The 13,869-nt window shown below is 33.4% G+C and overlaps 1 protein-coding gene across 2 annotated transcripts; it reads right to left on the bottom strand.

The window, feature by feature from the left end:
• Positions 1–826: 826 nt before the first annotated feature.
• On the bottom strand, positions 827–12,488 carry N6AMT1 (N-6 adenine-specific DNA methyltransferase 1). Of its 2 annotated transcripts, none has more exons than XM_031959247.1 (6): positions 12,317–12,488; positions 10,189–10,275; positions 9,592–9,682; positions 8,375–8,458; positions 4,072–4,213; positions 827–952 (listed from the first exon to the last, which is right to left on the bottom strand). In XM_031959247.1, exons 1-6 carry the CDS (start codon positions 12,463–12,465, stop codon positions 846–848), a joined length of 660 nt encoding a protein of 219 aa, XP_031815107.1. In that variant the 5' UTR covers positions 12,466–12,488; the 3' UTR covers positions 827–845. The 2 variants fall into 2 exon arrangements, with proteins under 2 accessions (XP_031815107.1, XP_031815108.1); XM_031959248.1 differs by lacking the exon at positions 827–952 and adding an exon at positions 3,518–3,873.
• Positions 12,489–13,869: the final 1,381 nt, after the last annotated feature.

The following is a 13,869-nucleotide window of genomic DNA, read 5'->3' as shown; positions in this document are numbered from 1 at the left end:
ACTTTAGAACTGTGCTGGAAAAGACTTTGAGAGTCCCTTGGATAGCAAGGAGATCAAATCAGTACTTAAATTAATTGTCTATTCACTGGAATGTCAACTACTGAAGGTGAATGTAAGTTTAAACAACAGAACTAATTAAACAATAGAAGTGGGAACTCATAAAACCATGACGTTGGGAAAGATTGAAAAACAGTAAAGGAGACAAACAGAAGGCGAAATGGATAGATACTGCAATGGAATTACCCAACTCCCCAAAAGTGTCTGGACAGAATTTTGGAGATAGTGGTAGATAGAAGGGACTGGCATGCTATGATCATGGAGTCTTAAAGAACTGAACACAAATGAATGATCAAATAATAATAAACACTTATATAAATTAAATTCTTCTCTTGTTACTTAGTGACAATGACATTGGCTATATGTTTTTATTACTGTTGATGAAAATTATTCAATAAACTACTCTGACTTAGCTTAAAGCCCTGAGATTTTCTTTTCTTTCTTTCTTTTTTTTGCTGAGGCAATTGGGGTTAAGTGACTTGCCCGGGGTCACACAGCTGGGACGTGTTAAGTGTCTGATGCCAGATTTGAACTTGAGTCCATCTGACTTCAGGGCTGGTGCTCTATCCACTGTGCCACTTAGCTGCCTCTCTCCCTTCCCCGCCCCCCTCCCCACCCCGAGGATTTTCTCGGAAAGCCACAGAATATTTTTTGAAAAATATTGATTTAACTTAGTTTATCTAAATTGTTCTCAACACTTAAAAACCATACTTCAAATCTTTACCTGGCTCTTGGAATAGCTTTAGTTTTAAAAGTATACTAATGACTCAACATTTCACATTAATTTATTAGAATTTGTTGAACTTTAGAACTGAAAGAATTTCTCTTCCTGCTTGTCTGGAAAGTACCCTTATACCCTGTAAACCATATTTCTTCATTGTTTCCATAATTTCATCTGAAATCAAAATGAAATGTAAAATCATATTAACTATTTTGGTAAAATTTATCTAATTGTAATATTTGCTGGGGAAAAAAAATCAGGATTATAATCACAGGATATTAAAAAAACAAACCCAAAACTTTTACCTGGCAAATAGATTTTACAAACTTTAAAAGTTTTCTAAGTTTTATTATGTAGCTTACTATTTTATAATAGTAGTTTGCTTAGGAAGTGAAAAATAATAATTTAAAGTAGTAATTATTACAAATAGGTTTTCCCCCCAATTTTATTTTGACTACTGACTGCATAACAGGTACAACACTCATACAAAAATACAAATATAGTGCCAGTTTCATGATACATACATGCTCAATTGTACTTATCTTTGTTTCATGAGTTGCCTTGGCCCCAAACCTAACATTTAAATGGCCAACTATACTGTCATTTAATCTCTCCACATTAGCTGTGTTGTTCCTCAAAAAATAGATTTGTTTTTTGTCAGGGCCATAAGTCTTCCCAAAAGCATAATAAACTGGCAGAACTTCTGCTCTGCTGATATGGCCTTCAAAAAACAAACAACTCATGCATATAAGGAATACTTTGTTGCAGAACTATGGCATGGTTATATTTATAGCCAATTAACTAATTATCTATCTATATTTACACATCATATATATTTTATGAAATATATTTATGTATTTTATAAATATTTCTAAAATGTTCACATTTACATTTAATGAATGTAACCAAAATGTTGAATGGATTCTTTGTGGTAAACTTATGGGAAGATAAAGACAAGAGTTACACAGGATGAATTTCAATCTTGATCATTGGAGGGAACTTTGAAATTGCTGAGATCACAGAGTCATTCAAATATTTCACTGAAAATACGGCAGTAAAGAAATATTTGTTGTTAGTAAATAGAGTTTCTTTTTAGTGTTCAACTTGTTTAGTTTTAGTTTCAAAACAGTTATCTACTTCTGATAATAAAATTTTATTTCCTGGAATAGAATGTATAATTTGTTTTTGAAGAAATAGTCTCTTAGGAAGTAACAGAAAAGCAAACTAATTTCAAATATAAAGAGCATAAGTGAATTTGAGAAATGAATGCAATTTTTAAAGGGAGGAGTATCTCTTTATTTCATTGGTATGGGATACTACTCATGTAGAAACTCTCCACAAAAACAGATCAGCAACTAGTTTTTAACTTATCACCTTAAGTTACTGTCAGTCACAGGGCAAATATGTATCAACAGTAAGATGTGAACATAGGCTTTTCTGACAGCAAAGCCAGCTTGCTATTTTTTTCATCTTCCTGCTTCATATGTAGTTTTTCATTTCGAAATTTTATTTTTACATTTTAAAAAAAAATTTGAATTCCAAATTCTCTTTTTCTCTCCAGAGCATTCCCTGCCCATTAATCATGTTACCAAAAAAAAAAAAAAAAAAAGTGAAAAACAATAGCTTCATTCAATCTGAGAGTTCAGCGGTTCTCTAGAGGTGGAAAGTATTTTTCATTATTAATCATTCAACAATGTCTTGAAGGCACTGCATCACAGTAGCTAAGTCTTTCATAGTTGATTATTCATACAATATTGATATTATTGTATTACCAAAGTTCTACTGGTTCTGCTCACTTCACTGTATCAGTTTATGTAAGTTTTTGCAAGCTTTTCTGAAACCATACTGCTTCTCATTTCTTATAGCACAGTAAGTACTCCATCACAATCATATACCACTTGTTCAGTCATTCCCAATTGATAGGTATCCTGATTCCTTATCACCACAAAAAGAGGTGATATATTTTTGTATACATATGTCCTTTTCTTTTTTTCTTTGATCTCTTTGGGATAAGACCTAGTAATGATACTGCTCGGGTCAAAACTATGCAGTATTTATAGCCTTTTGGGCATAATTCCAAATTATTCTCCAGAATGGTTGAGACCAATTCACAATTTTACCAAACAGTGCATTAATTTACCTATTCTCTCACATCCTCTCTAGAGTTTGTCATTTTCCTTTTTTATCATGTTAGCCAATCAGATAATTGTGAGGTAGTCATTCAAAGATGTTTTAATTTGCATTTCTTCAATTAGCAATTAAAAACATTTTTTTCACATGACTTGCTAACTTTGATTTCTTCTGTCTGTTTATATCCTTTGACCATCTGTCAATTCTGGAATGACTCTCATAAATTTGGCTTAGTTCCCTATATATTTGGGAAGTAAGGTCTTCATCAGAAAAACCCACTGTAGACAATGGTTCTATTTGTCCCCTAAACTTAATTCTGTGTAATCAAAACTACCCATTTTACCTTCATGATTCTTGCTATCTCTTTTTAGTAAAAACTCTAAATTCATATTCATGTATCTGAGAGACAAAATTTTTCCCCATGATCTCCTGATTTGCTTCTATCATTCTTTTTGTTTATATTATGGATCCATTTTGACCTTATCTTGTTAATGGTATGAGTTGTTGGCCTATACCTAGGTTTTCTAGTTTTTCTGTTTTTTTTTTTTTTTTTGGTCAAACAGTAAGTTCTGGGTCTTTTGGTTTATCAAACACTAGATTATTGTGGTCATTTATTACTATATATCATATATTCAATCTACTAATCCTTCACTACATTTCTTAATCAGTAGCAGATAGTTATGATTACTGCTTTGTAACATAATTTGAAATTTGATACTGCTAATCTGTTTTCTTCACAGTTTCCTTCATTGATTCCCTTGACATTCTTGACTTAATAGCATGATTATAGATTTTGAATTCAAGGTAGGAAAAAACCTATATAGTATTAACAGTAACTGATCAGTTGCATAAAAGAAATTAATAAAACTATAGTCAGGATGATTAGAGATGAGTTTATTGCAATGAAGATATGGTACTTGGAAAAAGTTATAAACATTTTTATGTTGGAGTCGCAGTATACACATCTGAGAAAATCAAAATGAATTTTGCTTTAAAATGATTAAAATAAAACTACTTAATTCCCAAACAAGTAGAATATACCAAAAACTACTATATCTTGTCCCTCTCTAGTGTTAAAATCCCATTATCTTATTTATATTTTGAAAGTTTGTTACATAATTTCAGCTAAGTAAATCATTGAAAGATAAACTCAATTTTATTACCTGGATTGTTTTCTTTAATAGTAACTAAATAGAAAAATCCTTCTGGTGATAGGAGGTCTGCAACCAAAGGGAAGAATCTGTCCATGACTTCTCGGCCATTTCTGCCACCAGCCCATGCTGCCTCTATTCCATGACTTCCTACCTATGTTATGAGTTGGAAAAAATCTTTTTATTTTTATTGAATAAACATATTATCTGGAATTTCAAAGTACTGAAATTCTTCTAATGGAAATTAAATTTCCATTATTAATAATTTGTTGGGAAACAACTTCTATAAACATTTATACTAATGTTAAGAAATCTTATACAGTATTTGAGAAAGTTCAAATTTAAAGTCCTAGATTAACTGCTAGAGAGCACACTATATTATGGAAACAAAGGAGTTTTAAGGGTTTGGTTTTTTTTTTTTTTTGGCATTAAAACATGTAAGAAATTCTATTTAAAAACTGACATAACTTTTAAAGAATATACATAAAGGTACACTTAAAAAAAACCCTATCCATTAGCTTCAGGTCTGGAAGTAAAGAGTTTGAGCAGATATATTGTGAATGACTCATGGTAATTTCATATACAAGATGGCAATATGTTATCTTAGAGCTGTGATAGCAGCTATGTTCCTTCAGCAGTGGAGGGCTCAGGATTCATTTGGTCTATCAGGTTGTGACAAAAAATTGGGATACCACTTCGGAGGATTTGTGAACTTTAAGTGGGTGCTTCTTCCCAACAATTTGTAACCCCATCTATGTTTTTTCATTTGGTGTAACTTTTGCCCATTTTTTTTCCCTACACATCCTCCATAAAGAATTTGACAGATCAGGAAATCTCAGGGAAAAGCCTGCTTTGATTGTCTCCTTCACCTTACCATAACCACTGACATTTCTTTGAATCAGAGAGATAAAAATGAGCCTTCTTAATCACTATTCAGGTATTTATTTTGTGGAAAGGCATCCTAACTCACCTTTTAGGTATTTTGTTCCCTTTGTGTTTTCTTTTCACCGTTAGCATTTAAAGCTGAAGTGTAGGGGGCCTTTTGTGAGATCAAGGAAAGAAATGAGAAACAGTTCACTGCTGTAAGCTTGATGTTAATTATCTTCATTATTAATGTGATCTTTATTATGTAAAGTAGTAAACCTATAATGATGAGTATCTCTGTAATTCAGAAAATGATTTTTTGGACCTTTATTTCCTTATCTGTAAAGCAAGGAGGATGTCTAACATTTTTTTCATTCTAAAATTGTAAGAACATTTTTAATTCCAGTGTTTGTCATTTATAAAGTCTATACCTATGGTTCCTCTAGTTCTAAGCAAGATTATTATGATAATAATACAGGGTAGGAAAAACTTAACTCATAATAGTCTAATCCTAATACAACTTTAATATAATTAAGTTAATAATGTAATCCTTGGTGAGTGGTAGTAGTTCTATGATCTCTCAATTTGACTTGATCTTCCATGAAAATGGCAGTTTAAATATCTACTGCAGTTCAATTAAACAAATATGTGTAGAGCATCATGCTACAAAAACTGGCTATACAAAGACAAAAATAACTCCAAGAAATTTCAACTGTAGTATAAACACAGGAGAATAAAACAGGGTTGGGAGTGAAGGGGATAGAGTTTGAAAAGCCCTATGAACAATAGAAGAGGGAAGAGAACACAGCTGGTGAATCAGGAGAAGTGTCAAGAAGAAGGTGATATCTGAACTAGGCCTTGGGGAAAGAAGGGGACTCTAAAAGGTAGAAATAAATAAGCATGTTTAAAAGCACTGACGTGGGAAACAGAATATTAAATTGGGGAAACAGGAAGTTACTAAAGCTTGGCTGGATTACAAGATACTTGAAAATAGGAAATATTGTTGGAGAGAGGAAGATGAGCCTATTTATTAGTAATAAGTTTCAGCCTGATGGGAGTCACACTTAAAGTTTTTGAGCAAAGTAATGGGGCATTTACTTTAGAGAAAAAATTTTGAATTGTGTGAAAGTTAAGATTATTCTATAGTTAGGATATGAGAGCAAGTAGTGGATAGAGCACTAGGTCTAGAGTCAGAAAGGCCTGAATACAAATCTCACCTTAGACACTAATTAGTTGTGTGACTTTGGGAAAATCACTTGGTCCTATTTGTTTCAGTTTCCTCATAAAATGAACTGGAGAAATGTCAAACCATTCCAGTATCTTTACCAAGAAAACCCCAAATAATCCTGACATAAAGAGTCAGACACTATTGAAACAAGTAAACAAGGACAAGTTAGGATAAGAGGTCATAACTTAGGCCATGTTTCACATACTTATCAGAGACAAGTGCCTTATTAATATATACAAAGTTCATCTCCTATCTACTTTCTGTCATTCTGGGAAAAATAATCAAATCAATGCTGTTCATAAAATAGGGCTGTCTGATAATCTTCATTAGTAATGATGTGTCAAAAAGCATCAAAAACTCAACAAGATTTAGCATCTAATAGGATTTTGGATGACTGAAATTATGATCCTAAGCAGTATGGTAGTGCACTCAAGTAGTAAAGACGTTTGGGTTTGGGGAAAAACACTATAGCTTTTGAGAGGTAGAATTAGAGATGCCAAAAGGACTTTCAAGTGGAACTGATATATATATATAGTCAATATATATTAAGGAGTCATCTTCAAAGATGATAATCGAATCAGTAGAAGTAAATGAAATAGCGAAGAGAAATTGTAGGGAAATAAAAGGGTTCTAGGAAGAGCCCTGATGAGTGTCTATGTTTAGAAAGAAGATATATAAGCTAATAAAGAAAACTGAGGAATGTTGTGTCAGGAATCTAAAGGTAAAGAAAATAACTATGAGGGTTAGGAATTAAAGATTGTATTAAAGATGCAGGGAAGAGCAAAGAGGTTGAAGACTCTGAGAAAAAGTTTGTATTAAATAGCTTTTGCTTAATTGCAAATTGTTAGTCATTTAGAGATTATGGATAAGTTTTTGTTTAATTTTATTTTTTCTAACATATTTTCCCTTAATACCCTCCTTTCCACAATAAAATTTTCTTCAACGAAAAAAAAACAGTATGTAAGTAACTGACACTGTGAATACTTTACACATTATAAACCATATTCTTTTTCTGTATTTCCCTACCCTTTCAATGAAGAGGAAGCATATATATATATATATATAAAATCTCTCTACTCTGGGACCAAGATAAGTTAATCATGGAGATTAATCATTTCAAATACTTTTAAAATATTTTCATATTATTTCAGTATTGTAGATTCTCTATCCTTTGTACCTATTTATACAATCCTTTCCATAGTTTTCTGATCATGTTCACTAAATTCTGAAATTTTGCTTTGGATTTGAGCTGTCCTGAATGATAAATGAAAGGAAACTCCTCTAATTCTCTTTTACCGTCCCAGCCCCAGCCCATACTTCAAACCCCATACATCCTGGAGATTTTGCTAAATGCCCTTCTGCCATATGTATATCCTCTCTCCCATCTACATTTTACCTTTTGCTAACTGAGAATAGTAATCAGACCAATACTATCTAATTACAAGGATTTAGCATAGTGCATGGTACATAGTAAGCATTTAATTGCTTTTATTCAGTTATTCTGTGGATCTGTTCAACATTTCTGAGACTCTCCATGCCATAACTATATTCTCTATGTGTACTGTCTTCCCTTATTGTTATACAATAATATAATATTGTTATACAATAATATAAATTTCCATAAGTAGAACCTATTTCATAGTTGAGTCTGTATTCTCCACTTCTAGCAGTGACTAATACACAGCATCCCTTGATTACTATTGTTCTGTATGATAAGTCAAGGAATATAGTCTGTTCCCTGGCTTAATCTTGACTGTGGAATTTGTCACTGTTTCTGAAAATCCTGAAAGGTATGAAGATCTTGCATGACTAGGGAGAATTTCATTTAGCAGGGATAACTTAGCATTCTGAATCTCTTTTGAAGCTGCAATTAATTAGGTGAATGTGTATAAAACATCCAATAGATCTAAAACCAAAGAGTTTTTAAATTTTTTTCTTTTATTACTAAGGAAAGGGTAGGTCATGTAGTAAAGGAGTCCTAAAGTCTCAAGGAGCATATGGCAATGGTAGTCTCTTTATTCTTCCATCTCTTACACTATGATAATTAGGACCAATATGAGGCAGTTTTTACCCATTTAACTATGTAACAATGGAGAGATGAATAGGTGCCAATTTCACTGATGCTAACCCATACTGAAGAGAAGTGAATGATAACATAAAATAAATTCAATACTAGCCAATGTATAACTTAAAGTTCATTTAAAATTTTTACACATTTCTTACCTCTTCAGAAGGCGTTACTACATAGGGTGGGTTAAATACGAGAAGATCAACTTTCCTGAATAACCTTGGTAACAATCCTTTGGCCTGGATACAAATCAAAATTGTCAATTTGGCTTTGAGGTTAAATGTTAGTGCTTTTGATAATGTCATTTGTATTCTTACAAAAAAAATGTACTTAATGTACTGCAAAGCAAGGCAGGTTTCAGTACCTGAAACATCTTAAAATCTCACACATTATGCAAACTGATTAATCAAAAAAAGCAAAACACATCTGGGTATGTTATTGCTGTTCAACAATCCATTTTGTGCACTTTGGTATATTTTTATAAATGAAGTAAAGGTTAGCCAGAATTTGCAGATTATAGAAAACTGGAGATACAAATATTTGCAGTTTGTAGGTACTTAAAACCTAGTACAATTTTCTGATCGAGAACTAGAAAAAAAAAGATGTATGTGGAATTTATTGACAAAAAAATTTATGCTTCTAGAATTTCTGTGCCCCATCTGTGGTTTTTATATTAGTTTCTCCCCCTCCCCCAAATTAAAGTAATGCTTCTTTATACAATGGCTGCCCTAGAGCATCTCATTTGTTACATTATGTCAAATTCTGTCAGAAATTATGAAATAGTATACATCAAAGATTTCGACTTTCAAAATTCTAATTAAATTTTTAGATCTAAAAGTGTTAAGTAGATGATTTTTTTTTTTTTAAAGACATGCTTATTTAGAATGAGTGCTAAATTTTCTTTCCTGGAGGTCCTTAAGATTCATTTTGTCTAGCAGAGATATCATTTTGCCTTTTTTTTTTTTTTTAAATAATGGTTATGTTTTTCTGGATTACTCAGGATTAAGTATTTTCTGTACATGAGTTACAAAGACATTACATTTTAGAAAGACTTCCATTCAAAATTGTTAAAATTTTTTTTTAAAATTTAGTACTTAAAGAATGAAGCCTCAACTATCCATGAAATCCAGCTATTCAGGACAATTATTCTCTTAAAAGCTACTTTAAATGTTATCTTAACTCTTTACAATAACCCTGTGAAGTAAGACTGTTACTTGGGCATTGACAAATTAAATAACTCCAGTAGTCATGTTAGAAGCAAAATTTGAACATAGATCTTCCTGATTCTACCCACTATGTATCTAACTCTTTATATCTCCTTATGCCTACCTACACCTTTTATACCAGCAGTGGAAAAGGACTACTGTCTCACCAAATCTGTAATTATTGGCTGAATGTGAACTTTGTTACACAGTGCTGTCTCCAAGGTACAGTCAGCTGCTTTAGGGTTGATATCAGTACACCTATAAAAAAAAAAAAAAGATAAAAAAACAATAAAGTAACCTTTGAGAAACAACTAAAACCTTCCAAATTAGTATGGCAAATCTAGGACAGAAATCAAGAAATCTATATGTTTTGTAAGTAAGTAAAGTGTTAAGAAAAAGTATAATGCTATAATAATGGACAAGAAAACATGTACATTAGTGGGCTTTTTTATCCTGACATTGGTATCACTATAAAATTGTTCAGAATTACAGAATATTAGAGCTGGAAGGGACTTTATGTATCATTTCTTCTAAGTAAATAAAAATAACAACTAGAGATGAGTAACTTAGATCCAAATTCATGTCATGGGTATACTTTTAATTATCAGAAAAGGCATATTATTCAACTATATCCTTTATGTGTTTAACTATTGCATTTAAATATCAAACATATGTACTTTGTAAATGTTAACACAAAATATTTCATTCAAATAACTATACTTCACTTAATTACTCTTATACTATTTGGTATATCTGATACTTACACATACAAAGCCTGAGGGCCAATAATTGAAGCCAGGAATGCAGACACGATGCCAGATCCTGATCCTATTTCAAGGCATATCTCTACTCTGAAGTGAAAATATTACATTTTGTAAAATAAAATCAAAATGGACTCTACCAAAAGTAATCCACTAGTTTTATTTATTTTTATTTAATAGCCTTTTATTTACAGGTTATATGCATGGGTAACTTTACAGCATTAACAATTGCCAAACCTCTTGTTCCAATTTTTCACCTCTTTCCCCCCACCCCCTCCCCCAGATGGCAGGATGACCAGTAGATGTTAAATACATTAAAATATAAATTAGATACACATTAAGTATACATGACCAAAACGTTATTTTGCTGTACAAAAAGAATCAGACTTTGAAATATTGTACAATTAGCTTGTGAAGGAAATCAAAAATGTAGGTGGGCATAAATATAGGGATTGGGAATTCAATGTAATGGTTTTCAGTCATCACCCAGAGTTCTTTCTCTGGGCGTAGCTGGTTCAGTTCATTACTGCTCCATTGGAAATGATTTGGTTGATCTCGTTGCTGAGGATGGCCTGGTCCATCAGAACTGGTCATCATATAGTATTGTTGTTGAAGTATATAATGATCTCCTGGTCCTGCTCATTTCACTCAGCATCAGTTCGAATCCACTAGTTTTAGCAAAATCTCTTCTATTCTGTAATCCCTCCCTATAGAATATTAACCATATGTAAAAATACTTATAATTTTTGTATGCTTAATATTATAAACCTCAAAATTGCAGAATTATTCTGTGTATGCATATAGTGTCTTGTTGAATTAGGAAAAAAATCGTATACTGGTGGTATCTCTGGATGGGTTTAAGGTAATTTCAATGAAATATTACACAAAAACGATGTACTTATTCCCTGAAAAAACAGGAATATTTATTAAGTGTTAATTTCTCTAGTCTTCTAAAATTATTTTAGAGATTTAATTCTATAATATGTTGTATTAGAAAGTAGAGGACCCTTGGTACTTATTACTTTAGAGTGCCAAAGGAATTCCCTATACTGAGAAGAGTGGTGAAACACTGAGATACTTGCATGTCTGATGATAGTGCTTTTTTAGTATCATCCAATTTAAGAGTTTAATATTAATTCCGCGGGAGACAGTGTGGTATGATAGAGAACACTTGTGGGCTGGAAATTCTACCTTTCATACATTACTATCTTACAGTGAACTTAACCTCTTAGTGCTTTCAGTAACTCTCTAAGGTTGTATAGGTTTTATATAAGGTTGTATATATAAGGTTGCAAATTCTTGCAATAGTAGAAAGTTTTCCCACATCATATGAAATTACAAAATAAATTCCACATTATTTGGTTACATTTATCTATATAAATAATAGACTCCAAATCAAACTTGCATTATGGGAGAAATCTACTACGAATTCAATTTTTTTCCTTTAATGAAATTTGATTTTATTTTCAGATCTGCATTTTCTTTATTACCTCTTCTTTATTTCCCTAATTCTAAATGCAAGTGGGTCCAATGGCGGAGCTTTATGAATTCAAATCCAGCCTCAGACAGTGAATGACTGTGTGACCTCAGATAAATCACTTCCCCCTCCCCACCTTTTTTTTTTTTTTTTTTTTTTTTTTTTTTTTTGCTGAGGTAATTGGGGTTAAGTGACTTGCTCAGAGTCACATAGCTAGGGAGTGTTAAGTGTCTGAGACCACATTTGAACTCAGGTCCCGCTGATTTTAGCGCTGGTGTTCTATCCACTGCGCCACCTAGCTGCTCCTATTTAGCCCCTTTTGCTTCAGTTTCTTCATCTGTAAAAAGTGCTGGAAAAGGAAATAGCAACTACCCAGGGACTGCCAAGAAAATTTCAAATAGAGTCACCACTGAAGAGGTGGACACGACTGAAAAAAGACGCCAAGACTGAACGAGACTCGGAGCCAAAGCTAACATACTGCCAGAGCAAGCAGTCAATGCGATTAAACAATAGCAAATCGCACTTCCGGCCCTCTCCGCCCCGCCCCCTCACTTCCGGCACCTAATCCGTCCCCGCCCCTAAAATGATGTTCCCTTCTTTCTCTTTCCTTCCCTTCTCCTCTTCCTGTCTCCTGCTTCGCTTTCACCCTCTCACCCCATAAGTTCCGCGGCTGCTTCCTCCAGCGCGTCCAGCAGCAAGAACGTGTCTTCGGCCGGCTCGTATACCTCTCGGAAAGCACCTTGTCCCACGTGTCGGTGCAATGGAGTCGAAAAACGAGGCGGGGCCCAGCCCCCCTGCGCCATCTCTATCGCGCCGGCCTTGCTGGGCGTGGCTCTGGGCGGGCTCTGGCTCGTGTTCGTAAGTGCCCAATGCGCGCCCGTTCTCCCGGAGTATGCGTAGAACTGCCTCCCCCTCTCCCCGTCACGGCCAGGCCGTCGGGCTTCTTTGTCGTCAGTGTCGGTCCAGAGACTCGGTGCTTTCGTTGTCACCCTTGCGACCTGGGAGGCCGCTTATCCCATCAGTTCCTCTCACTGATGGATATGCAAAGCTACATCTCCCCCTTGTGGATTCTAAGCTTGCCCCCAGGGAAGTCGTAAACGTCCTTTACGATGTTCTGCTTAATATTTAACATGTATTGGACAACCTAGGGGAGGGGGTGGGGGAAGGGAGGGGAAAATTTGGAACAGATCAATGTTGAAAAATTACCCATGCATATGTTTTGTAAATAAAGAGCTTTAATAAAAAATAATAAAAAGGTTGTCTGTTTAGATCAATTTAGTCAGCCAAGCCATAAATAACTTAGAAATGTGCCTATTTTACGGCAGTTTAAGTTGGTACAAAATAAACATCCCTACTCCCAAAAATATATACAAAACCAAACATCAAATCTGAGTAACTTGTATATATTCTCATATATCCTTTCCCCTTCCCCTCATTAATATTTTCTCTCTGAATAAATGCATTTTTGGGGCAGTTTTCTGTGTATTCATTGTGCAGTTGACATTTGGTGATATGGGAATCAAATCTTTAATATAAAGTTTAGGATTTTCCTTCCACATTAAAGAATGGAGTGTAGCTTGAACCTAAATATTATATTCCCTAGTTTAGTAATAAAGAACAAGATATAATTCTAGTCTGAAAATACCCCCTCTCTCTGAGAAGAGTTGTTGGCCCCAATCTCCTATTTGCTTTCCTGGCATGAATCAAAGTCTTCCTTGGAGAAGGTTAGAGGAAGATATAGTAGAGATATCTGCTCTTCCTTAACTTGAAGTCACCTTTAAATAGATGAAGTCACCTTTAAATAGACCCTTTATTTTTCTTGCTTTTTTTTTTTTTTTGAGTAATATTGCTAATATGGAAATATTTTGCAAGATTTCAGGTTTATACATTGCTTCTCTTCTCAATGAGTTGGGGAGGTTCTAGAGAGAGGGAAAACATTTAAGTCCTCAAATTTTATTTTAAAAAGGTATCAAAATAAATAAAACTTAAAAGTAATTTTAAATGAGAAACTAGCTGCTCCACAGTTAGCTGTGACTATCTCAATAGTTCCTGGGGGAATCTTTGTAAAGTAAAATAATGTATGCCCATAATGATGATTCTGAGACATACAGATAAGGTTAAATTATGTTCATTATCTTCGTTTTAAGAAGGCAATGAAATGCTTAGTAACATTTCCATTAAGATGAATTCTTAAAAAAAGAGATTTC

The sequence above is a fragment of the Sarcophilus harrisii genome, chromosome 3, assembly GCF_902635505.1.
Source record: "Sarcophilus harrisii chromosome 3, mSarHar1.11, whole genome shotgun sequence".
NCBI classification, from domain to species: domain Eukaryota; kingdom Metazoa; phylum Chordata; class Mammalia; order Dasyuromorphia; family Dasyuridae; genus Sarcophilus; species Sarcophilus harrisii.
The sequence above is the reverse complement of the archived record's forward strand: the minus strand, read 5'-3'. Positions and strand labels throughout refer to the sequence as shown.

What these genes read in the sequence shown, in the direction of transcription:
- N6AMT1 (XM_031959247.1), bottom strand. Translation starts at nt 12,465, where the DNA reads ATGGCGCAGGGGGGCTGGGCCCCGCCTCGTTTTTCGACTCCATTGCAC. An exon ending in AGCCAATAATTACAGATTTG is followed by an intron (nt 8,459 to 9,591) that starts GTGAGACAGTAG and finishes ATTTGTATCCAG; the next exon opens with GCCAAAGGATTGTTACCAAG. An exon ending in TAGTAACGCCTTCTGAAGAG is followed by an intron (nt 4,214 to 8,374) that starts GTAAGAAATGTG and finishes CTCATAACATAG; the next exon opens with GTAGGAAGTCATGGAATAGA.